The following is a 23,425-nucleotide window of genomic DNA, read 5'->3' on the forward strand; positions in this document are numbered from 1 at the left end:
CTTTCTTTCTTTCTTTCTTTCTTTCTTTCTTTCTTTCTTTCTTTCTTCTTTCTTTCTTTCTTTCTTTCTTTCTTTCTTTCTTTCTTTCTTTCTTTCTTTCTTTCTTTCTTTCTTTCCCTTCCTTCCTTCCATTTTTAGAGAGAAAGAGAGAGCATGTGAGCAGGGTGAACTGAAATCAAGAGTCGGGACGCTTAACCAACTGAGCCACCCAGGCGCCCTTCTTTCTTTTTCTTTTTAAAAATTAATTTTTAATTACTTAAAAATAATTTTAAAATAAATTGAATTTTTCTAGAGCAGTTTTAAGTGTACAGCCAAATGGAGAAGAAGGTACAGAAATTTCCCATATACCCTACCCCCACACATGCATAGCTTATCCCGTTATCTATATCACTCACCAGAGCAGTACATGTATTTCAATTGATGAACCTCCTTTGACATATCATAACCACCCAAAGACCATAGTTTTCATTAGGTTTCACTCTTGGTTTTGTACATTCTATGGGTTTGGACACGTGTATAATGACATTGACATGTATCCAGAATTATAATATTGTATAGAGTATTTTCACTGCCTAAAAATCGTCTGTGCTCTATCTATTCATTCTGTATCCCCTCTGGCAACCCCTGATCTTTTAAGATCTAAAACTAATCCATAGTTTGGCCTCTTCCAGATTGTCATTGAGTCATAATCATACAGTATGTAGGCTTTTCAGATTGGCTTCTTTTACTTAGTAATATGCATTTAAGGTTCTTCCATGTCTTTTCATGGTGTGATAGCTCATTTTTTTTTTTTAGTGCTGAATAATGTTCCCTTGTCTAGATGTACCATAGTTTATTTATCCATCCATTCACCTACTGGAGGAAATCTTGGCTGCTTCCAAGTTTTAGCAATTGTGAATAAAGCTGCTATAAATATCCTTGTGCAGGTTTTGTGTGGACATAAATTTAGATAAATACCAAGGAGCGTGATTGCTGGATGATAGGGTAAGAGTATGTTGGGTTTTGTAAGAAACTGCCAAACTGTCTTCGAAGGTGGCTGTACCATTTTGCATTTCTGTGAGCACTGAATGAGAGTTCCTGTTGCTCCACATCCTTGTCAGCATTTGGGGTTGTCAGTGTTTCAGATTTTGGCCATTTCGATAGGTGTGTAATAGTGTGTCGTGGGTTTGATACTCCTTCTTTTAAAGTTAGTGTTACAGATGACACTTGGTGGCTGAGACTAAAAGTTATTTGAAGGGAAAATATGGTTGATTTCATTGAAGTCAATGAAATATGACATTGAAGTCAATGAAATCAATGACTTGATATCTGAAAGGATTGAAAAGGTAAACTAAAGTCACACAGAGACGAACAAAAAAGTTAAGGGTTTAAAAAACCACAGCCTTAGTCTCTAGGAGTTTCTACAGTTTTCTCACTGATAGTCTCATAAATAAATATTGGATAAGGATAATAATCATAATAGCTATTTGGATAATTAATGCTATGTTCAGTTAAAGCTAAAAGCCAGAGCTACTATTAAGACAATCAATGTAAATATACTTGAGAAGAAAAAGAAAATACCAGTGAACAAATTAAATAACAAACAAAAATCCAACTGCTGTAAATTCTGAAAATCTCTGGGGGTCTCATTATCATTCAACATAAATCCTTACAGACTTATTTATTAACACAGAACTACTAAAATGAGCATTTATCTCCATCTGCAAGTGAAATTAGGATTTAGTGGAAAGGGAGAAAAACTGAGGGTTTTCAGGCTCTAAAGCTGTCTTTACAATGGTTTGTATTTTATGGTATATGCCAGTGTGTGCTTATAAGATAATTAAATTGTGTAGGTTATTTTGGTGATTTGAGAAAAAGCTTTGGTTTTCCATTGCCTTCGTTATTTTGTAAGAGTTGAAGCATGTCGAGGGGCAGGATTGGATTAGGAGTAGTGCTGGATTTTCATGACGGGACTGTTATCTCTCGGGGTTCTAGCTCCTTTACCTGAGATGAAGGGTTTGAACCTAGATAACTTTTTTGAAATCTTTTAGGCAACACGGATATTCTCTGATTTTTCAGCTGCTCATGGTACTCCCTATTCCTTAACAAGCCTTTGACTCTACATGCACGGCAGACTTAATGAGAAGCCGTTAAAAGTGAGCCGGCCGTTTTGAGATGGCAGGCATATCGCTCAACCAAGCACAACAGCAATGATACGACAAGGTCAGTGGGCTTCTGAGGACTCAGGAATTTCTCTGTCAGAGCACCTCACGGCCGGAACAGTCTAGAAAATCTTGCAAGGGCTGCTGTGTCTGCTGTTATCAAACTTGTTCTCAACATCTCTCTTTAATAATAGATCTTTTATTTATTTTTTTTTTTTGAGGCTATAACATATATATATCTGAAATGAAACAAAACAAAATCAAATCCTGAAAGACAAGGGTTTTCCTTACACAAAAGTAAAATGTGTTTCACATTTTATGTGCTGGCCTTGGTCCAAATTAAATAATCTGGGAAAGTCATTAAATGCATTTAAGAGTTTAAATACTGTTGCCCATTGTTCCTCCTCTCTGGGTAAGCTTTACGACCTAAAAGAGCTTATTTTTAAAAGAGTTTATTTGGGTACAAAAAGTGTTGTAAACCCTTGTTGCTTACCTGCAGATTTTGTCCGATGTACTACTGTTCCCTGTCTATCCCAACTTCTTGCTTCTAGAATCTTGAAGGAATGTTTGATAATTAGTTTTTTTCTTCCTGTTTGGTCCAAGACAGCTTCTGAGACAAACCCAGGGGTCTAGTAAAGGTATTTTGTCTTTAAACTGTTGTGACTTATCTTTCATATATTTTAATCTAGCAAAAACACAGAGTTAGCATTGAAACATGAAAAATCATTGTTCCCCTCCCCCGTAGTGGTGATGACTTCTTGTCTGTAGACCCATGAATGGACTGTGGACGGGAAACACAATTATTCTTAACAAATTTACCAATTTTAGTGAAATGCTTTAGCAGTTACCTACACATGAATATGCCAGATTTACATCTTTTAGGTGGTAATGTATAATAAATGGTAAGCCATGGTGACCAGATGTCCAGGGATGTGTTCAGAGTCACAGTTTGTCTCTGTTGTCCTCTAACATTTTTTTTTTTTTCTTTCTGCAGCTATGTGGCATCTTGATCCTGGGAGCAGCAATTTGGATACGAGTTAGCGACGCTGGTCAAGAGGTAAATAAATAGATAGAAGTTTCTCTGCTCCCAAAGTAGTTTATTTCTCTTATAGTGATGAAAGTAATGACAATAATAATATAAATATTTCCATAGCCTTTTCCTTAACTGCCCGATGTAGTCCTTTGTGCTGGTATATGATTTTATAATTTAATTCAATTTAATTAATCAGAATTACTCACTATGTGCCTGGCACTGTGCTAGGCATGGATCAATCCTTCTGGAGAATGGAGAGGTGTTATTTCAAAGATAGGAAGATTGCCATGAACGTGGAGGTCGGAAGGGGCTAGAGTGGAAATCCAGCTCCTTCGTTATTGGCAGAAGGCGGGCCTGAAATGTAGCTGGAGGATACGGGCTACCATTCCTCCACACCAATGTCTCTAGTACGAGGTACTGACCGTCATTCGGCTGATCCCAAGGTGGGAGGGTGGTCCAAAAGTAAAGAAGATGAGAAGTTCTCTTGGAGAAGAAGAATTTGAATCTGTGTTTTAAAGGCAACAAGGTACAAAGATGGTCGGTAATTACCTGTGCCAACCGGCATCGAGGGTGACTCCTCAGAACGGTAAGAGGCTGGTCCCGCTAGGGTGACTCAGCCATTGGCTGGGGGTGTCCAGCCTCTTGCTATCTAGATAAGATTAGCACGAGCCCCTTCACCACGCTCCATTCCACGCCCTGCGGCAAAGCTCTCACCAAGATGTCACAGGTCAGGACGAAGTTTAGTTCAGAGAGTTAATTCTGGCTCCAGTGTTTGGATCGCACGCGTGCGTGCTGTTTCTGTTCTGCACCACATACACGTTTGCGGACATGAAAGAGTGCCTGAGGGAAAAAAGGGGAAGGCGCGGGCTTCTCTTTTGGTTTTACCCAACGCAATAGCTGGCATCATTTCCTGGCTCCCCTGCTTCCATTCTACTCTCCCCCTTCTTCTCTGGGGCACTCCACCCCCCAAATTATTATTCTTAACCGCATGCACGGCACTTCCCTTATTCTCTGTGGTCTGGGCCCTTGCCACTATTCAGGATCCCATCTTCCACTGCTAGAGCCTTTTCAAGATATTTATTTGCCCAAATAAAGTTTCTGCCTCTAAGAGGAATTTTGATCCTTATTTGATAATTATTAAGATATATTAAGCCAGCAATTAAAGTAATGTATTTTCTACAAAAACTTATTATGCCGTGATGAAGCTAAATGCCTTTGGAGGCAGCCTTGTTGTAAGAAAGATTAAAAGCAAATTAACATCTATTCTGATTCCTTTCCTCAACTGGGTGGCTTTTCTGCCTCTTCCTCCCTTCATGCCTGCCTGCCTTCTTTCCTTCTTTCTTCCCTCCCTCCCCTTTCTCCCTCCCTCCCTCTCTCTCTCCCTTCCTCCCTCCCTCCCTCCTTTCCTTCTCTGTCTCCTCTTCTCTTTTTAAAATCGGCTTTCTACCCCTGGAGAACCCAAGGAATCACAGTAGCCGTTACCAGCTTCCTCATTGTGCGCCTACCCACGGTGACGACATTGGGTGGGGGACAGGTGTGGCAACTAGTTGGTAACATCCTAGCCCATCTGGATTTCATTTCTGGTTTTGTACCGATAAATGTTAACTGTGACTTCCTGGTGGCCTTGGGCTCTGGGTTTGAACTCAAGACGGGTATTTGAAGATGTGCTGAATCTCTGGTGTCTAGAAGCTGATGTCTGGCTTTCGGACGCATAATTAAGCATAGAGATTAAACAGCCACCTATTCAGAGGGTGCTTTGGCCTTTTTAAGATATGTGTGCAGCCTGTCTTTTATTTTATTTTATTTCTGGTTGATATGGGAACATTTTCTTTCCCCCAAGTGCTTCTGGTAAACAACTTTGGTGTTTAGTCTGTTAAGAAATTCTACACATTGAACGTATTAAAGGAAAATTGTTGTCCTTGAGAGGGTGGGGCTCCACATCTGGGGACACGGAATGAACTCACAGAGTGAGGAAGCATCTTCGGGTGCATTTTGACTCTTGTGCTCTGTCAGCCTCGAGCCCTGGATGAAAGTCTGGATCTGCTAGGACACCCCTAACCAGCTTGACTTCTGTGAAATTGGCTTGATTTATCTTTATCTGAAGTCAGTGACAAAGAATCGAGACTGCAAAGAACTGAATTTTAGTAGTGGAGAAACAGAGGCAACAGTTTTAGAGGGAAAAGCATTGAGCATGAGTGCAAAAAGAAAGAATGTCAGGGGGGCGCCTGGGTGGCTCAGTTGGTTAAGCAACTGCCTTCGGCTCAGGTCATGATCCTGGAGTCCTGGGATCGAGTCCCACGTCGGGCTCCCTGCTCAGCAGGAGGTCTGCTTCTCCCTCTGACCCTCTTCCCTCTCGTGCTCTCTGTCTCTCATTCTCTCTCTCTCAAATAAATAAATAAAATCTTTAAAAAAAAAAAAAAAAAGAAAGAATGTCAGGGCGGTCTTTGTGCACAACTTTTAGCATATCTCTTTGTGCTGAAAGGGTCTCTCATTAGGACACTTTGTTTTCCCTCAGGGAAACTCAGTGCCCCGAGGCAAAGCCTTTGGCGCAGCCATTCTAGTCTCAGGAGATCTCTTAGAATGCACAGAACACCCTGAGCCCTCTCCCTCAAGGTTCAGCCATTAGAAATTCTCCCTTTGTCTTAACACACACAGACACTGTTCATCCAAGACAGCTTTTAAAACTCTGCTGTCCCTTTCCTGGAGCAAACACCTGAACTCAGATTTCCATTTCTTGCCTGTTGGGCTGGGCTTGGAACAGCAACCACCCAGGCATCCAACACACTGCTTTCCGGCCAGTCTCTGGCAGGGGATCACGCTGCCCACACCGGTCTTATAGAACTGCCTCATTGCCTGGCTGCACTCTGCAGTCCCCCCTGTCGGTATTTGACCTGTTATTTCTGTGTGGATGGTAAGCCAAGTTCTGACAACTCACACAGTGACTTACCCCTCTCAGACGCCTTCTGGTTTACCCGCACTGGCCACGACCTTCTAGGGCGGTGTTTGATGGTGAGTGGGGAGAGGGGGTTTCCTAACGCTGCTTTTTTTGTCATTATCTACTTTGACCCAGGTGCCATGCGTGTTTATTAACAAAACCGATTTCTTAGCTCCAATATGAACAAGCAAACAGCAATCAAATAAACAAAAAACCTGAAAAACAAACAAAAAATCTTTAGGACAGAACCAAGCTTTCTAAATATGTAAGTTGAAGCATTATCTGTAAGTATGGACTCTTAGAGACAAAGGAGGCCTCAGCGGTTACAGAGGGTGACCCAGTTTCCTTTATAAATGGGAAACTGGGGCCCCACAGGATTAGTTGACTAGTCCAGGGTTAGAACCTTAGTTTATATATAAGGACCCTGACTAGAGTATAAATCTTTGTTTTAATGCTTTTACAGTTTCAGCACATTCCTTCTTATTGATTGTTGAATGAAGCTTTCCTCTAGGCTATGAGCTGGTTTTTAAAGTCTTTAAAAACGTACACATCATTATTAGTAGTTTTTTTTTTTTTAATGTATTTCCTGTTAAGGGAGCTGATCCACATGCTGTGCAGCGGAATCTAGGAGGCAGAGTCTCTTAGTTAGTGTAACAACGAGTGTTCTCCCTGGAAATAGCCCAGTAGATAGAGATCAGACAAGATGGATGAGGTCCAAGGAGCACTCATGTACAGCATAGGCATGAGGCTTCACTTTTCGCTTGTGATTTATCTGGAGGACAAGTGGTAAATTGAGGCTAGGGATCACGAAGGTGATGAAGAAGAGTATGTGTATTGCTGGAGAGAAGAACTGAATTACGCAGGGAGGGTAGCCCAAGCCCGTATAAGGAGCCCTAGGATGTTTTCCTCAATATCCCGTTGATTAACAGGCAAAATAAAGAGTTTCTGAAGACTCTAAAAACCCTACCTTCTGGGGACAAGGAGATAGAATTATGTGGAATATCAAGATCTAGATTTATTTTCTTAGTTTAAATATATTAGTTTGTTTTGACAAGTGTATAGACCTGTGTGATTACTATTACAATCAACATGCAAAGCATTTTTATCAACCCATAAATGTTTACTCATATCCCTTTGCAGTCGGTTCCTTCTTTCCTTCCTGTCTTACTCAAAGTCAAGCACTGCTCTGATTTCTGAGTTACCTGTTCTTGAATGTCATATAAATGGAATCATACAGCAATCACTCTTTTGAATATGGCTTATTTAGCTCACCATAATGTTTTTTTAAGATTCATTCATATTGTTGGGTCTCTTGGTAGTTTGAGGAACTTGCCTTTCTAATTTAAATAATTACATTGCCATAAAAAACACATGCTTTACTATGTGACTCTTACATATAAAACACAAAATATGCAAACCGAAGGTCACATCACGGGTGAAAGTACCTATCCTTCTAAGCTTTTAAAAATAATTGGCATTTTAAAAGCCTATTGCATTTCTTCCATACAGCATCCAATATATCATCTTAGAAAAATATAAGTTGGAAATGTTATTCAGGTAAGTAACACCCCAATAGAATGTAAGTTCCTTGAAAGCAGGGATTTTTTTGCTTCTGTAGATCACTGAAGTATCTCAAGGTGCTAGAATAGGGCCTGGCACATACTAAGTACCCAGTGTATATTTGTTGAACAACCGACATCGAAGAAAGGGATTTTCTGTCATTAATCTCTTTTTTATTTTCAGATTGTCAACTCTGGGGATTTTGCCACTAGCCCCTATATTTCTGTGAACATCTTGATTGCTGTGGGGTCTATCATCATGATTCTGGGTTTCCTGGGATGCTGTGGCGCCGTGAAAGAAAGCCGCTGTATGCTTCTCTTGGTGAGTTCTCCAGACAAAATGCAATACCCAGCCTTCGGACTTCTGAGGATGGTCTGCCATTCCCATTGTCTGTCAAAAGGACTTGCCAAGATTGATGAAACTCTAACTTTCATTTAGGGGAGTTGATTATAGAAGCTAATATTTTTTAGCTTAGATTAGAGGATGCCCTGAGAAATTTTAGTCCTTCCTTCCTTGTTTCTTTCCTTCCTTCCTCCCTCCCTCCCTCCTTCCTTCCTTCCTTCCTTCCTTCCTTCCTTCCTTCCTTCCTTTCTTCCTTCTTCCCTTCCTCCCTCCCTTTCTCCCTTCCTTCCTTTCTTCCTCCCTTCCTTCCTTCCTCCTTTCCTTCCTTCCTTCCTTCCTTCTTCCCTTCCTCCCTCCCTTTCTCCCTTCCTCCCTTTCTTCCTCCCTTCCTTCCTTCCTTCCTTCTTCCCTTCCTCCCTCCCTTTCTCCCTTCCTTTCTTTCTTCCTCCCTTCCTTCCTTCTTCCTTTCCTTCCTTCCTTCCTTCCTCCCTTCCTTCCTCCCTTCCTTCCTCCCTTCCTCCCTCCCTCCCTTCCTTCCTTCCTTCCCTCTTACTGAGTACCTGCTGTATATCAGATACTGTGCTAAAAGATACATAGACATTAAGACAATTAGAACCCATTAGGGAAGACTGGCAAGCCAACTATTAGCTACAGTGTGAATGGCCCAAGAAGAGGAGGACAAGGGTAGAGGAGAGAACTTTCAAGCTGGAAGCAGAAATGAGAAAGGTGTTTGTGTGGGTGAGGGGGTGATGGGCTTTCCAGCGAGCGAGGCTGGCCGTATGATGCTGGCACGTTTAGGGTATGACAAGGCCTTGGGTATGGCTGGAGTGTGACAGAGGCTGTTTTTAGTAAATGATGGGAGATGGGTCTGAGTATGGATGGCCCAAATCATATTCCACGTTAACAAAATTGTAAGAGGGAGGTAATCAGATTTGTCGCTTAGAAAGCTTCAAGGAAGATGGATTAGGTTGGGATAACCCACAAACATTTACTTTTAACATGTGCAGTAGAAAATAATAAATGGATGTAGAAAAAAATATTAGAAAAAGATCATGACATATTTATTAGATAAAATCTAACACTAGCATTTACAGAGCTCATTTAAGCTTGGTTCTCTCATAAAATAAGTATTGTGTCTGTCCCTGAAAGATATTTTGTAACAGTTTGTTTATTATGAGGGAAGGTAAAGACAGAGCTTAACAGGATTTTAATAGTATCCCTAGTGGTTGCCTTTTGGTCAATAAGGCCTCATTTCTAATTTGGGAGATTTAATTACTCGAGGAGCTTGTTTTAAAGAGAGAAAAACCAATTTATGGGCTGCATTCTTTAAAGTTATAATTTGGTAGGGTGGGAGGATGGGTTAGCCTGGTGATGGGTATTAAGGAGGGCACGTTCTGCATGGAGCACTGGGTGTTATGCACAAACAATGAATCATGGAACACTACATCAAAAACTAATGATGTAATGTATGGTGATTAACATAACAATCAAAAATTTTTTAAAAAGTTATAATTTGGTAGATCTGAGACAGGTTTCAGGAGTGTACATTTATAACGGGATCCCGGGTGATTCTGCTAGCCGTAGAAAACTTGTTTTGAACTCACTCTGAAGTTTGTTTTAAAGTTTGTGCAAGTTTGTGTTTGATAAAGAGAAAGAAGTAGAAAGATAATATTCAGATAATTGCATCTAAATGTTCAAACTTCCCTCCATTCAACATCACATTGATGCCTACAATCCTATCAATAAATTTTTGTTTTAACCACTTGGCTTGGTCAGTGTTTGAAGCAAATGTTTTTGACTACTAATGGCCCCCAAATTGGCTTTTTGAGGCAAAGGGTAGAATAAATGAAGAACGCGGTTATTATTCCAACTGTAATACAATCCCGACTGCAGAAAAAAATGCTAAGCCCAAATGTCCCAAGATGTGACTGAATGCCCTGGGGATAATATGTATTCCATTTCTTTTTTTTTCTTTCAGTTTTTCATAGGCTTGCTTTTGATCCTGCTCCTGCAGGTGGCAGCAGGTATCTTAGGAGCTACTTTCAAATCTGACGTATGTACACACGATATTTGATAATTTTGGAAAAGTCTGAAAAATCAAAATACTACCTTCTGGCATGAATAATTTAACAATGCTTTTCAATTTTCAGTCTGAGCGTGTCCTGAATGAGACTCTCTATGAAAATATAAAGCTCTTAAGTAGAACAGATGAGGAGGCGCAAGCATTCCAGAAAGCCCTGATGAAATTTCAAGAAGAGGTAATTGGAACTTATAGGCCATCTGGGTAATTGGGCGTCGGTTTTATGTTTACTTAATTTTTAACAGGTGTATTCCTTAACATAAAAACATGTCTCCATTTTGCAGATTTTGACTGACTATTCTGTCACTGTGCCATAAGAGAAATCCAAGAATATTTCTAACTTTGTTTCCAGCTTCTTATAAAGTTCTGAAGCAGTTTAGAAGGACATGAGATTAAGAAGATATGTTTATGACCAATTAAGCCTCAATTGGACCAAATCAATAGTTGTTTCATATTTACCATTTAGCGGGGTAGTGTGTTTGGGGCATTTGGAAAGTCTCTCTCTCTTTCTCTCTGCCTCCATGTCTGCCCCCCTCTGTCATAAAAATAACTACAGGTATCATTTATTGCTACTTAGTATGTACTAGGCCTTACATTCAGTAGCTCATTTAATTTTTATGACAACTCTTTGAGATGGATAGTATTATCTTTATTATCCCTCTTTTATAGATAAGGAGGTTAGTTCTTGGAGGGGTCTGACAGCTAATGAGTAATGAGATTGGAATTTGAAACCAGTTGTCTGACTAGTTATTTTTTTATAATTGGTATACCAGCCCCTCCCTAATTTACTTATTGAAGTTGCTTCTCTGTCTTTAGGGTAAAGTCAAAACTTGGGCAGGCGTTGAAGGTATTATACTCTCTGGCTCTTACCTAGTATTTTAATATTAGTAAACACTACTCCATAAAAATAAAACAAACAAAAACAAAAACAAAACAAAACAAAACAAAAACCCACCACTCTAGTCCAGTCAGGTTCCTCTACTCAAGATCCCTTGAACAATTCTGTCTTCCTATCTTGGCATCATTCTCTATTGTGGAAAATACTAATACTTTTCTCTTTCTTCCCAAATACTACATGTACCTCAAGACTTGACTACAATATTACTTACTCTGTGAAACTCCTAATCACTCCTTCTTTATTCAGAATTCCCATCGTATGAACTACATGTAGCATTCAGTTCACATGTTAGGGAAATTCTCAGAATCTTAGAGGACAGTTGGACTTTGTAGGTCCTTTAACTTGACTTCTCACTGATTGAAGTATTTTATATTTATGTTCATCCACTCTCTAAACATTGAAGAATTGAAAGTTCATCAGTTTTTGCCCATCCTATCCCATTTATATCTAAGTCTGATGATTAGTATGTTCTTTCTTAATTTGAAACAAAACCTGACTCCCTAGGATTTACATCATTTAGTCCTAGTTCTTCCTTCTGGACTTTCAGAGGAAAAAGAAAATCTACTGATGCTTCAGCACATTGCCACTTTTACTTTGACAATGGCTATCATATGACTTCTAAAAGCTTTGCTTTTTAAGTTGAAACATCCTTAGTTTCTTGAACTATTTATCAGATGACTTTTTTTTTTTTTTCCAGAGCATTCCCCAGTTCCTGTTTGAATAGACTCCAGCTTGTAAAAATTCTGCTTAAAGCATCATTTCCAAGAGCTGAAACCTGATAGGAGTCAGTCTCTGTTTCACTTCCTCTGTGGTGTGCTTTTCCCAGCTTCCCCAATAGCTGCATTTCTTGATCCTCTCTCCTCTAGCATCCTACTCTGGAGCCCAGATCAATCGAGGTTTAAAGCAGGAAGAATTTAAGCAACTCAATTCTTCCCCTGGGTGGGACTGAGCATCCTTGATCCTCCCTGGTGGTTGACCTAAGACAAAATGTACTATAGGTAACCACTGGATCTCTGGACTGAGTCCTGAATCACGCTTGCTGCACATTGTCCCTGATATCCAAGGTCTCAGTACCAACCACGGGGTTCTAAATGTTGTTTATTGTAGCACAGTTCTGAATTACTTCCATTCTTGTACACTAATCCTATGCCTGAAGCTTCCTATGTTCATAGAACTGTAGTTCTTTTTCAATGTCCATTCTGAGTTCCTTCCTTCCTTCCTTCCTTCCTTCCTTCCTTCCTTCCTTCCTTCCCTCTCTCCCTCCCTTGCTCTCTCCCTCTCTCCCTCTCTCTCTTTCTCTCTTTCTCTCTTCTTCTCTTCCTTTCTTTCTTCCAATGCACGGGGTCAGAGTGGGAGTGACAGGTGGGTGGGGCGCCGGGCTCATTTCTATAGAGCTGAACCATGTGCAGTGAGAAAGCATCCTGTATTATATCCGCTCCTGATGATCCGCTTTGTGCATCCCCCTCCCTCCGTCCCTCCCTTCTTCCTCTCTCCACCAGGGCTTTTCCTTTTTAGTAATGCTTTTTTTGGAAAAAGAATCCTACACCAAACTCTGGCTGGATGACTTGGGGCCCCACCACACATGGATAGAAGTTGTAAATACAAAGTGGTTTTCTCTTTGGATTTCAGAGAATTCCTCCCATGAATTCTCTGCTAACATACTAATGGAATGTGCTCCTCTTGGATTCTTGGTGATGACTCTTTGTCTAGAGGTTGTTGTATTATTCACTGCACAGTACCTTGTTCATCCAGCTGTGATAACACTTTCAACAAATCCTGACCAACTTCTTCCTCGACTTCTTTCATATCTGATCCGGTGACCAGATATCATACCGAGTTTAGCCTTTCTACCTCCTACCGTGTCTTCTGTTTCTAGGCCTCCCTAAGGAATCCTGAGGTATATTGGGTGTCAGATATGGACTGATCTGTGAGTGCATATAATGGGACTTTTAAAAAAATCCGGCTGTCTATATCAATTAATATTATTCAAGATTATTTAGTCAGAAAGCATGAGCAATTAATCATGTCTACCATGGAAACAGGAAAGGAAGTTATTTCAAGATTGCCCTCTTTGCTCATATTGATTGACTTTGGGGCCAAATGAAATCTTTCACTCTTTGTCATATGAATGTCTGCTGAGTCATATATTTGTATAATTAAGGCTTTGAGCCGAAGTGCAAGACTTTATATCTGCTTCCACTGAACTTGTTGGTTTGAGTCCATTGTTTGAACTAACTTTGGAACTTGATTCCATTTCCCAAAGCGTTAATCATCACTGCCAGCTCCGTATCAACTACAGAGCTGAAAAGGTACTTTCCAAATATTTATCTGAATTATTCAGATCAGTGTTGAACAGAGCATAATGGAAAGGTGACAACCACCACAAAATAACAACAACAATAGCTAACACATACTGAGCACTTTCTACAAGCCAGGCACTGGGCTAAGCACTTCATATCTTCACAAGAATTTTCCCATTTTTTTCTTTACAACAAATCTACGACTGACATATACTGTGAGCAACTACTATTATCTGCATTTTACAGATGAAGAAAAACTGTGGCACAGAGAGGTTAAGTAATGGGGGTAATGTGGTCACCCAGCCAGTAAGTGGAAGTTTTCTCAATATCCTGGCATTATAATGCATCTGAGCCTAGAAAACCATGTAGTCTTGGTTCTACTTTCTTCAGCAATTTTTTTCTACCTTTTCTTCATGAAGAGTTGTCTTTCTAATAGATTAAATAGAACAAGATGAGGGACAGTTACTTCTTTCTTTCATCTAATCATATGATGTGCCATATACCCTGAATCATTATGTTTATTGCTTCCTTGTTTTTCCTTCCCAAAACATGACCATAGATTCCTTAAGTGTTTCCCCACATTTCAGTATATTCTGGGCCTTCCTTGACATTATTTTAAGAGTTTCATCCTTCATTTGCATCCCTCCCCCATTTTGTGGATGTCCATGTAAAATTCAGCCTTACGGAAGGCTCACTAATAGGCATCTTCTTTGGCCTTTGAGAGACCTCTCACTCTTTTCCTCCTCTCCTCCAAAAATGATCAAAGATCATGAGATGGAAATTTCATCTTTTAAAACCTCTCATCTCTTTTGAACAAAAGTTCTTTAAAGAGAACTTGATTTTCTCATGAACTCTTTGGAAGCTTCTTTCCCCAAATCTAGGATACATAGATCTGATTCAGCCCCTCTCTTTTATCATTTAAAACTAGGTGAATTTTTCATCTTTTCTCCAACTTCCTCAGACTTGTGCATCTGCAATCCTATTTTTCCTTCATTAATATTAAGACCAAAATGGAAGATTCCTTCATTTTTGCTTCTACATCCAGAGAAGTTGGTGAGGTGATTTACACGACATTTTAGTATAGGAAACATCTTAATAATGGTTTCAGAAAAATAGGATTCAATGTATTGACAATGTTTTTTTTTATCTTCTTTGGTGATTGTTTTTTTATATCTACTTTTCATTAAACAGTTTAAATGCTGTGGTTTGGTCAATGGAGCTGCTGACTGGGGAAATAATTTTCAAAAGAGTTATGGATCATGTGAATGTCCAAGTCCGTCAGAGTTTTCTTGTGTGATCTATGAAGGCAAATATGTTTACCAACAGGTGAGAACAAATCAAATTTGACACAGTAAATTGTTCTGTTAATTTTTTTCCACAATGAGTCTTTACAAAAAAAATTAAATTGCAAGCAATTACAATGGGAATAATGATATAAACGTCCCAGGAATTTCCCCCCCACCCCCAAAAAATTTAAAGATAAAAGCAGATATAAAAAAGTGAAAGTATTTCATTTTTTTCTATGAGTCTGATATCATTTAAAGTCAACATTAATAGATCAAAGAAATCCACTGCAAGGAGAAGGAAAGTACAAGCTAACTGATGAAAGTTATCTCATCCTCATTAATAATGATTAATGACTTTAGTCATTATTCTTCTCTATTTTTTCTATTTTAACATAAATCCTAGAAATCTATATTTTCACTTTAGTTTGCAAAATAAAGATTTCTTTTTCTTATCAAAGGTTCCTTTTCTCAAGTAATTGTGTAAGTATAAAGACTTGACCTTTAGGGATTTGGCTCTGGATGTTAAGTGTATCAATCAACTTGCCTAATTATTGCTCCAATTGAGAAGTTGCCTCAGACATTTAAAGTCAATTGAAAAAGCTGGGTTTGTCTTTTATGTACTGTAGATGTCATATTTATGTCACTTGTAGATGTCAATATGTGAATGTTATATTTCTTATTACTGCTTAATTCATCAAATATGACTGACCACCTCCTATGGGCCAGGCCTTTTACCAGCCACTGGAAATCCATTCCTGACAGGCACAAAGTCTGCACTCATGGAGCTGTTGCTCAAATAATGAAGAGAGAAAGAAAACTAGGCAACTTCATTTCAACGAATTATTGGTATTTCTTAGATAGGGACAAGGTATTAACGGGACCCTATCTAACACAGTCTTCAGGGTTCACGGATTTAATATCTGTCCCTTACCACAGGGCTTTACATAAATTGTTCCTTCTGCTTGGGAGGAATGCATAGGAAAATGATAATTGATATTAATGTTTCATTTATTTGCTGTTATTCTTCAGTGCTCACTATGTATCAGACAGGCCCTTGCTAAAATCACACATACTTCTGGACCCTCCAAGAGATTATAATCTAGTTGAGAGAAAGATGCATAAAAGCTATTATATGTCAATGAATTAATTTCTGTAATACCTGAAGATTATTTTCATTTTTTTTTTTTTAAAGATTTTATTTATTTATTTGACAGAGAGAGATAGAGAGAGAGAGGGAACACAAGCAGGGGGAGTGGGAGAGGGAGAAGCAGGCTCCCGGCAGAGCAGGGAGCCCGATGCGGGGCTCGATCCCAGGGTCCTGGGATCATGACCTGAGCCGAAGGCAGATGCTTAACGACTGAGCCACCCAGGCGCCCCAAGATTATTTTCATTTTGACATTGGTGTAGTAATGGCTACTGAGGTTAATTATATAGTAGGAAGTAGAAAGTATCTTGGGGGATATCTCTCTCCCGCTGGCTGTCACATTCCTTTTGCTAATCTCATCAAAAATCAGGAGACTCTGTTCTAAAGGAGAATTGCTGTTACTAGTACTTAACATAACTCACGGGGAGAAGTTATCCCAACCAGACTACAGAGCACCCATGTTTTTTATTGTCAAAGTAGTATCATTAAACAGTTCTATTCTTACTTTTTATATTCCTTCCGACCTAGTTTAGTGATGTGATATCTGCGAGGAAAGAGGGGAAATAAATATGGTGTAAATGAATGCAGTTACCACTTAGGATGATGAGGACATTAGTAAATTCAGTTGCAGATTGTTATCTGTTGCCTGTTAAAGATTCCAATTTGAAGATGTTTTTCCGCAGGATAGATTTTTTTATCCTAAAGAGTAATAGACATTCCCTCCAAATTCACACATAATTCAGCAGAAGATAGGCTGATAGCTGCACCAGTTTCCCAAAAGGAGGGTCATAAATTCATAAACTACATCCATCTGCCTTGTGTCATTTGCAAGAAGTCTGGAAAAATAAGAAATCTGGAATGGCCATAATTCACATTTCTTTCCCCCCCACCCTTTTGCCAAGATAACCTGGTTATCTGCAGGGGAAAGGGGGAGAAAACTCCTCAAATATAATGAATGTGATCAGTAGATAAGATCATTAATCTCATGGTTAACCCTAAATGACATAATAATTTACTCTAATATTTACCACTTTGGATCAGATGTGAATGGAGAAACCCATTACATTCAAGAATGAGAGGGAAAAGACTGTTTTACTCAGCCTTATGGAGAACTTTTATTTTATTAACCATAGCAATATTTTGTTAGCCCTCTGTGCATGTAAGACTATCACAGGGATGATATATTTTCTGGCAATACAGATAATACCACTATTACATTGTGTAGTATTTTTCCATTTTGAAAATTATCCATATAATTTACAATTGTTAGAATTTTTAGGTCTGGTCTGAAATGTTATAAGCTTGAAATTGCATGCTAGTTTGACTATATTTCAACAAATGTGGCAGAGAGGCTACTTTCTAAATTCTCGTTTTTATCTGAAGTAAAGACAAAATAGTGGACATAATAATTTTTTCCTTTTTAAAGTAAAAATAACCCTGATACAAATTATTAAGGGATTTTTTTAAAAACCTTGTTTTAAAAATGAAAATTTGTGCTACAATTAGCTGAAACCCCAACCAGGGAACTCTTTGCTGCAGATTACAAGCCTAAAAATACACAAAGTGATAATAGCTCTAAAATGAATAATTGAAAGTTAGGATAAAGTTATTACGTATACCTAAAGATCCCTAGATTTAGCAATGAGATAGTTGAAGCAAAATTTTACTTCTTGGTGCTTTCTAACATATGAACAAGCCATAATGAACAGCCTTTTGGAGCAGGGTGGAGTGTCACATGGTGGAATGGCAGAGTGGAATGAGCCAATTCCTTTTTGTTGACTGTGTTCCTCTGGAGCAATATAAAAAGTCAACCCAAAATGTGTGTGGGGGGGGAAATCTTAATTAAAATAAGGTCAAAATTTTGATTAAATGTAACTTTTTATGTTTTTTTTTTTTTTTAACAGCCATGCATTTCTTTCATAAAAGAAATAGTTGCAAAACATTTTCTCATGGTTATTGGAATAGCATTTGGACTGGTGGTTGTTGAGGTACAGTATAACCTTGCATTGTTGACTCTTCATTCATTCCCTTGTTTATTCATTAATTAATTCCAACAAATATTTATAGTAAGCCAAATATAAACAAGGTGCTTGAGAAGAACACTGGGTGCCAACTGCCCAAGGCCTAGCATCTTTTTCTAGCAGTCTTCGGTCTGGGGAGAGGATTATAATCTATCAATTCAGCAGGGCTGAAACCATTATTTATGAATAATCTCTCCACTGGGAAACAAAAATTGAATTAACTTCCACAGTTCTTAGTCCCAGATATCCTTTTCCTGTTGAAAACTAGCCCAAGAGTTAAAGTTTCCTGAAGTTAGAAGAAAAAGTACCAAACAAAACCAAAACATGAGCTTTACAATTTCTTATCTCTCTTCCCGATTTTGAAGCAGAAAATAAAAACTCAACTCAAGAGTGTGGGGAGCTCTTTTCCTGCTGTTCCGTCTAGAGAAATCTAACAATTTTTAAAAACTAGAGACATGTGCCTTAAAGACTATGGGCTCACTTGAAGAAGTTTTAAAGGAAATTTGAGATTTATATATTTACTCTCATCATTTTGATTATTGGTGTTGAAAAAAAGTCCCATATAGGATTTTTATCTTGATGGATTTTCTTGACATGACTTTTTTAAGAACCTGAAGATGCTTTCTACATGGCCTAAAATTCTTTGCTAAAAAGATGAAATAAAACTATTTCAGAGAAGCATTTTTGGAATCATTCCAGATCTTGGCTAATTTAGATATCAAGTGAGTCAATTCACTCCTGATCACCTGTCAGGACATTGGCAAGAATCCTAATGACGTGTAAGGTGCTTTCCTGCTTTTTACCCCTGAGGGCAGGTTAGGTCAGATGAGTTAACTTCTGCTTCACTCTCGTAGATTGCTATACAGTGTCCTCCCTGGGATTTCTGGTAGCTTTCTACCTCTTACTTGTGCTACTTTACCGAACAGAGAGGAATTTTAGCTGGGATTGAAGCAATTTAGTGTTCTAAGTGGTCTTTTAGGTTACTAGTAGAGTTTGAACAGCAAGTTGGGCTGTTGAGTGTGACTTCCTTGCAGTCCAAATTAATAGGTCTAAGTATGACACATTCTGTGTCAGTAGATACAACTAACTTTCTTTTTGTCTGATATATGATGGACGTCAAATGGCACTATGCACAAGGTCTGTTTCCCTTTTGATTCTGCCTTTTGTAAAATGTCCTTTGCTGCTTTGCCTTGTATTTTGGGCTCATGCAAGTTTAGAAATAATGAGCTAATGGTTGTAGAGATGAGTAAGGAATCACACACAGATGTACTCATACATTTATAAGCATAAAACACATGTACGTATATGTTGGTGGAGTATACTTTAAGTGAATGATTGAAAGATCAGGCTTTGAATGAGGTGTTCAGTGTAAGTGTCAATAGAAGTGTCAAATCCATGTTAGACTTGAATTCAGACAATGGACTATGACTGGCTATAAACCACTGATGCTTTTAAGAAACTTCTTGGAAGCAAATCTGGAGAAAATAAGGACATAATCCACTGGGAAGATCAGTGTCTCTCATATCATAGCCAAAGGCGTTGCCAAGAATCTAAGTACATCTAATGGAAAATAAGATTACAAGAGGAATAGCATTTCAGTATTTTGTGAAATTGGTATATTCCATGTGTTTGTTACGTATTTAGATATTTTACTGGTTGTTCTAAAGACATGTATAGAAAAAGACCTTAGTAGAAAACTTCCATGGAGTAATTTATAGGTATGGAATTCATACAGTAGTATATAGCAAAGAGTTGGTTCAAAGAACTGTTTGCCATTTTGTGTTGTTCACTCCCTCAATCTAAAACCTGCCTTCCCTCTAGGATTTGAAGAGAAAAAAATCATTTTATATTCCCTCTCTTTTAATTCAAAAAGGAGCTTTCAAAATATCTAGTCTATAAAACTATATCCAAAAAATGTGCATTAGTCTGTCTTATAGGCATTAATACTAGTTGCCTAACAGGCCTTTATCCATTCTGTTTCCCAGATTCAAATTCAAGAAAACACAAATATACATAGAGAGAAAAATCCCTCTAATAACTATTTTTGAGAAGGAAATAGAAACAAATATCTTCCTGCAGAAAATATATTCAAACTATTTCCATAGACAAATATCACACACACACAAAATCACCCTCTGACATTTAGACCTCTGATGATAATCTGCTTAGGCCCAGGCTGGGCCAATAGTTATTTTCAAGGCTCTGTTAAGACCACATCCCTGAGGGATTTTTCTCGGATAGGATGTCAGGCATCTATGCAAAATGCTTTATTTTGTAAGAAAATTTTATCTCTAGGCACTGGAATTCTCATTAGTCAGCATTAAATAACCAGACTATCGTATGTCTCCTTCTTTGACTACACAACTTAACAGCACAAAAAATGAGCAGCCCTTCCACTCCTCATTTTAATTTCAGGGGGAAAAAAAGCCATTGACAATGATTGTCATCACTGTGTAGGATAAACATTATCTTGACAGGAGGTCCTAGGAACAGAGAGAGAGAGAGGGAAATGAGAATTTTATAACATTTTTTGGACTGCCTCAGAATACGGAAACTCATGCACACTACTTAGCACGTTTATCCCGAGTCTTAGCATACATCACTATGTGATGAATCTCTTCTAATTATTTCTGTTTTTATGAACAGTGGTAAATTATCTTTTCCAATGCAAGAAAGTGTGATATTAACTGTCTACTCTGCTGATGAATGGTGGACTTCTATTTCAAGGATGTGACAGTGAACGACAGTAGAGAGTTGCCTTATCCCAATATTTTGGCCATTTTCTTTCTTTAATTAATAATTAATTAATTTATTTATTGCCCATTTTCTTTCCTCTTTCCTGATACTTGTCTCCCAGACTGAAGGCTTGGGACCAAGGCAAAAAATAAAAAAAAAAGAAATTTCAGGGCTTTTCCAGGTCATTCTAAAAGAACATTATGGATGAAACTTACTATTTTTGCAGAGAATTGGTATCTACTGTTTTGTTTTTAAGAAGGAATAAATATTGGGCAGCAGTTCTAGTTTGAAATGCACTTCCAGGAAAGAATTAGTAAGCAGGATGCCTCAGTACAGTAGGAACACTCGGGATGACTCAGCATAAATGGCACGTCACTCCCCTCCTGCCTCTGGTGGGGAGGAAACTTTCCATCTGTAATACACACGGGTCCTTTCCATCATTTCTGCATCGAAGCCACAGCAGGGCCAGGCACTGACTGCAGAGTCAAGGAGGGCACGTTTTGGGGCCCCTCATTCTTGGGAGAACCATTTAACGAGATGGAAATTATGCCCCAGGTTTTCAGCTGTGCTTTTTCACTTCAAAGGAAATTCCTGAATTAAGCTATTCCCCATAGATTTAGAAGCAGTTTAAGAAAAAAAAGTGACTTTCTTCATTCCTCTTGGCAATGCCTAAAAATATGGCAGGAGAAATTCTAGACTCCTTGATTTTATGCACATGATCTAAACCAGATGATCATATAACCCTTCCATGGAAGCAGTAGGTATATTTAGCCCCCAGAGGCCTGAGTTCTCCAGAGCTCCAGGGTAGATGCCCCACAGAAGGGTGTGTGTTCGAGAAGGATGGGGTGCTCTGGGGGCAGCCAGTACTGCCCAGACAGGGCCAGTTAGAAGTGGATTGGCTAGCTAAAAACTCTGATTAAAACACAAAAATACTCAGAGAGCTTTCCCAATGCTCTTTTGTCCCACTGGAGGCTCCAGTTTCCCAAGCAGAGAGATGACTTAGATAAATAAGATTAGAACTGTCAGGAGCCAGAATCTTTTCATGTGTAATGTTCTTTCTGTCTATTTATAATGTCTCCAGCATTTTAAATTCCATGTTAATCTTGTTACTTTATTTTCTAGGTACTTGGTCTGGTATTTTCTATGGTCCTGTACTGCCAGATTGGGAGCAAATGAATCTGTGGATGTGCCGAGCTATCATCCATCAAGCCCCTTTAACATTTTGCTTTGGCTTTGTAACTTTGAATATACAAGTGCTGTACACATTAGGAGCGTCTGTCCTATTAAAATGTTTCATTTAGCTATATCACAGGTATCTTCCAGACATACTGAACATATTTAAGATGTGAGTGACACAAGGAAAATGATATGAATGTGATTTTTACTTAAGATAAAAGTAACCTTGTTTATGCTGGTGTATTTCCGTGTCTGATCATTGCGTTCAGGTGGTACTGTGCTTAAAACATTCACCTGGAGCCACCCAGTGGGTTAATCTTCATTGTTAAGTGACAGATAGTGCCATAGTTAGTTAAAGCAGTGGATCTGGGCTTTTCAGAAGCAACACTCTCTTTTGTGTGGTGTATCAACCATTGGTGATAACATTACGTTGAACCTCAAGTTGAAAAAGTTGAGAGTGGCCCGGCTGAAAGAGTCAGCATCTCTTTTCTATTTGTGCTACTGTTTACTAATGTATCTCTTTTTTCTCCTAGCTATTGAGGCAGGGGTGGGGCAAGAAGATCTGAGTGCTGTCTTTTAGTCTTTGAATCTCTGGTACCTCTTTGGATCTTCCTCTGGGACATGGATATAAGTGCTTTTATCTTTCTAGTTCTTACAGGCATTTTTACATTTTACTTTTTATTTAGGTATAATATACACACAATAAAGTGAACAAATCTTAAGACTCCAGCCGTGCAAGCACTTTCCAGATCAAGAGATAGAACATTTTCAGCACACCAGAATGCCCCTTCATTCTGACGTGCGGGAGCTGGCTCACACCAGCTCTCCAGGGCAGATTGTATATATAACATGTGCTCAGTGACATCACGTTGGTAGCTTGAAATCCACCGTGGTGGGAGGATTGATACCATGGAAATTGGAAAATGCTGTAAAATCAGGATTTTTTTTTTCTTTTTTTTGAGAGTTTGTTGGTAATCATTTACCAGTATATCACTGCTCTCGGCAAATACCTCCCCAAAGGTAACCACTCTTCTGATTTCTATGGCCATAGATTCATTTTGCCTATTCCTGAACTTTCCATAAATGAAATAGTAAAGTAAGTAGGTACTCCTTTTACTCAACATTTTGTTTGTGAGATTCGTCTGTTATTGTATGCAACTCTAGTCTGTTCTCGTTGCTCTGTAATATTCCATCGTATATGAATATATTACAATGTATTTACCCACTCTCCCCTTGATGGGTGTTGGGTTTGCTTCCAGTTTGGTGCTAGTATGAATAAAGTTGCTGTAAACATTCTTTTATATCTTTTGGTGCTTATAGGTACTGATTTCTGGTTAGGTATGCAGGGGTGGAATAGCTTTGTATTTGTATATCTAGATTTAATAGGTTCTGTCCAAGAAATTTTCTGAAGCAGTTGTGCTTATCTATACTCATACTAGACAAGTAGGGTAGACTTAATCTCCTCTTCTGAGGAGGAGGAAGGGAAAGAAAGGCAGTCATTATCAAATGGATCAGAGTGGGGAAGGAGTGGGAAACGGGCGGCAGGGCGTGCATAGTGGGCTGGGTTGGGCAACCTAATTCTGTGCTCCCCTGTTGCTGATAAAGATAACTATCCTTTTCTGAGCACCTGTCATCACCTGAGAACTATAGCAGAAACTGTACTTTTATTGTCATATTTCTTCTTACCACATGCTTATGAACTAGATACTATTATCCTCATTTGGCAGGGGAGAAAATAGAGACGTCTGTGAAGTTAGGTAACATGCTTAGAGT

The 23,425-nt window shown here is 38.7% G+C and overlaps 1 protein-coding gene across 1 annotated transcript in view; it reads left to right on the forward strand.

Moving 5' to 3' along the window:
* Positions 1–21,926, forward strand: part of TSPAN8 (tetraspanin 8) — a 31,107-nt gene extending 9,181 nt beyond the window's left edge. The window contains exons 2-8 of the mRNA XM_032420969.1: positions 3,136–3,198; positions 7,853–7,990; positions 9,990–10,064; positions 10,162–10,269; positions 14,481–14,615; positions 17,624–17,707; positions 21,599–21,926. Of these exons, the coding sequence (XP_032276860.1) occupies positions 3,136–3,198; positions 7,853–7,990; positions 9,990–10,064; positions 10,162–10,269; positions 14,481–14,615; positions 17,624–17,707; positions 21,599–21,652 (657 nt within the window). The 3' untranslated portion in view covers positions 21,653–21,926. The remainder of the gene's footprint in view (positions 1–3,135; positions 3,199–7,852; positions 7,991–9,989; positions 10,065–10,161; positions 10,270–14,480; positions 14,616–17,623; positions 17,708–21,598) is intronic.
* The last annotated feature ends 1,499 nt before the right edge of the window (positions 21,927–23,425 follow it).

Source organism: Phoca vitulina, unplaced genomic scaffold (genome assembly GCF_004348235.1).
Source record: "Phoca vitulina isolate PV1807 unplaced genomic scaffold, GSC_HSeal_1.0 scaffold23, whole genome shotgun sequence".
Lineage (NCBI taxonomy): Eukaryota > Metazoa > Chordata > Mammalia > Carnivora > Phocidae > Phoca > Phoca vitulina.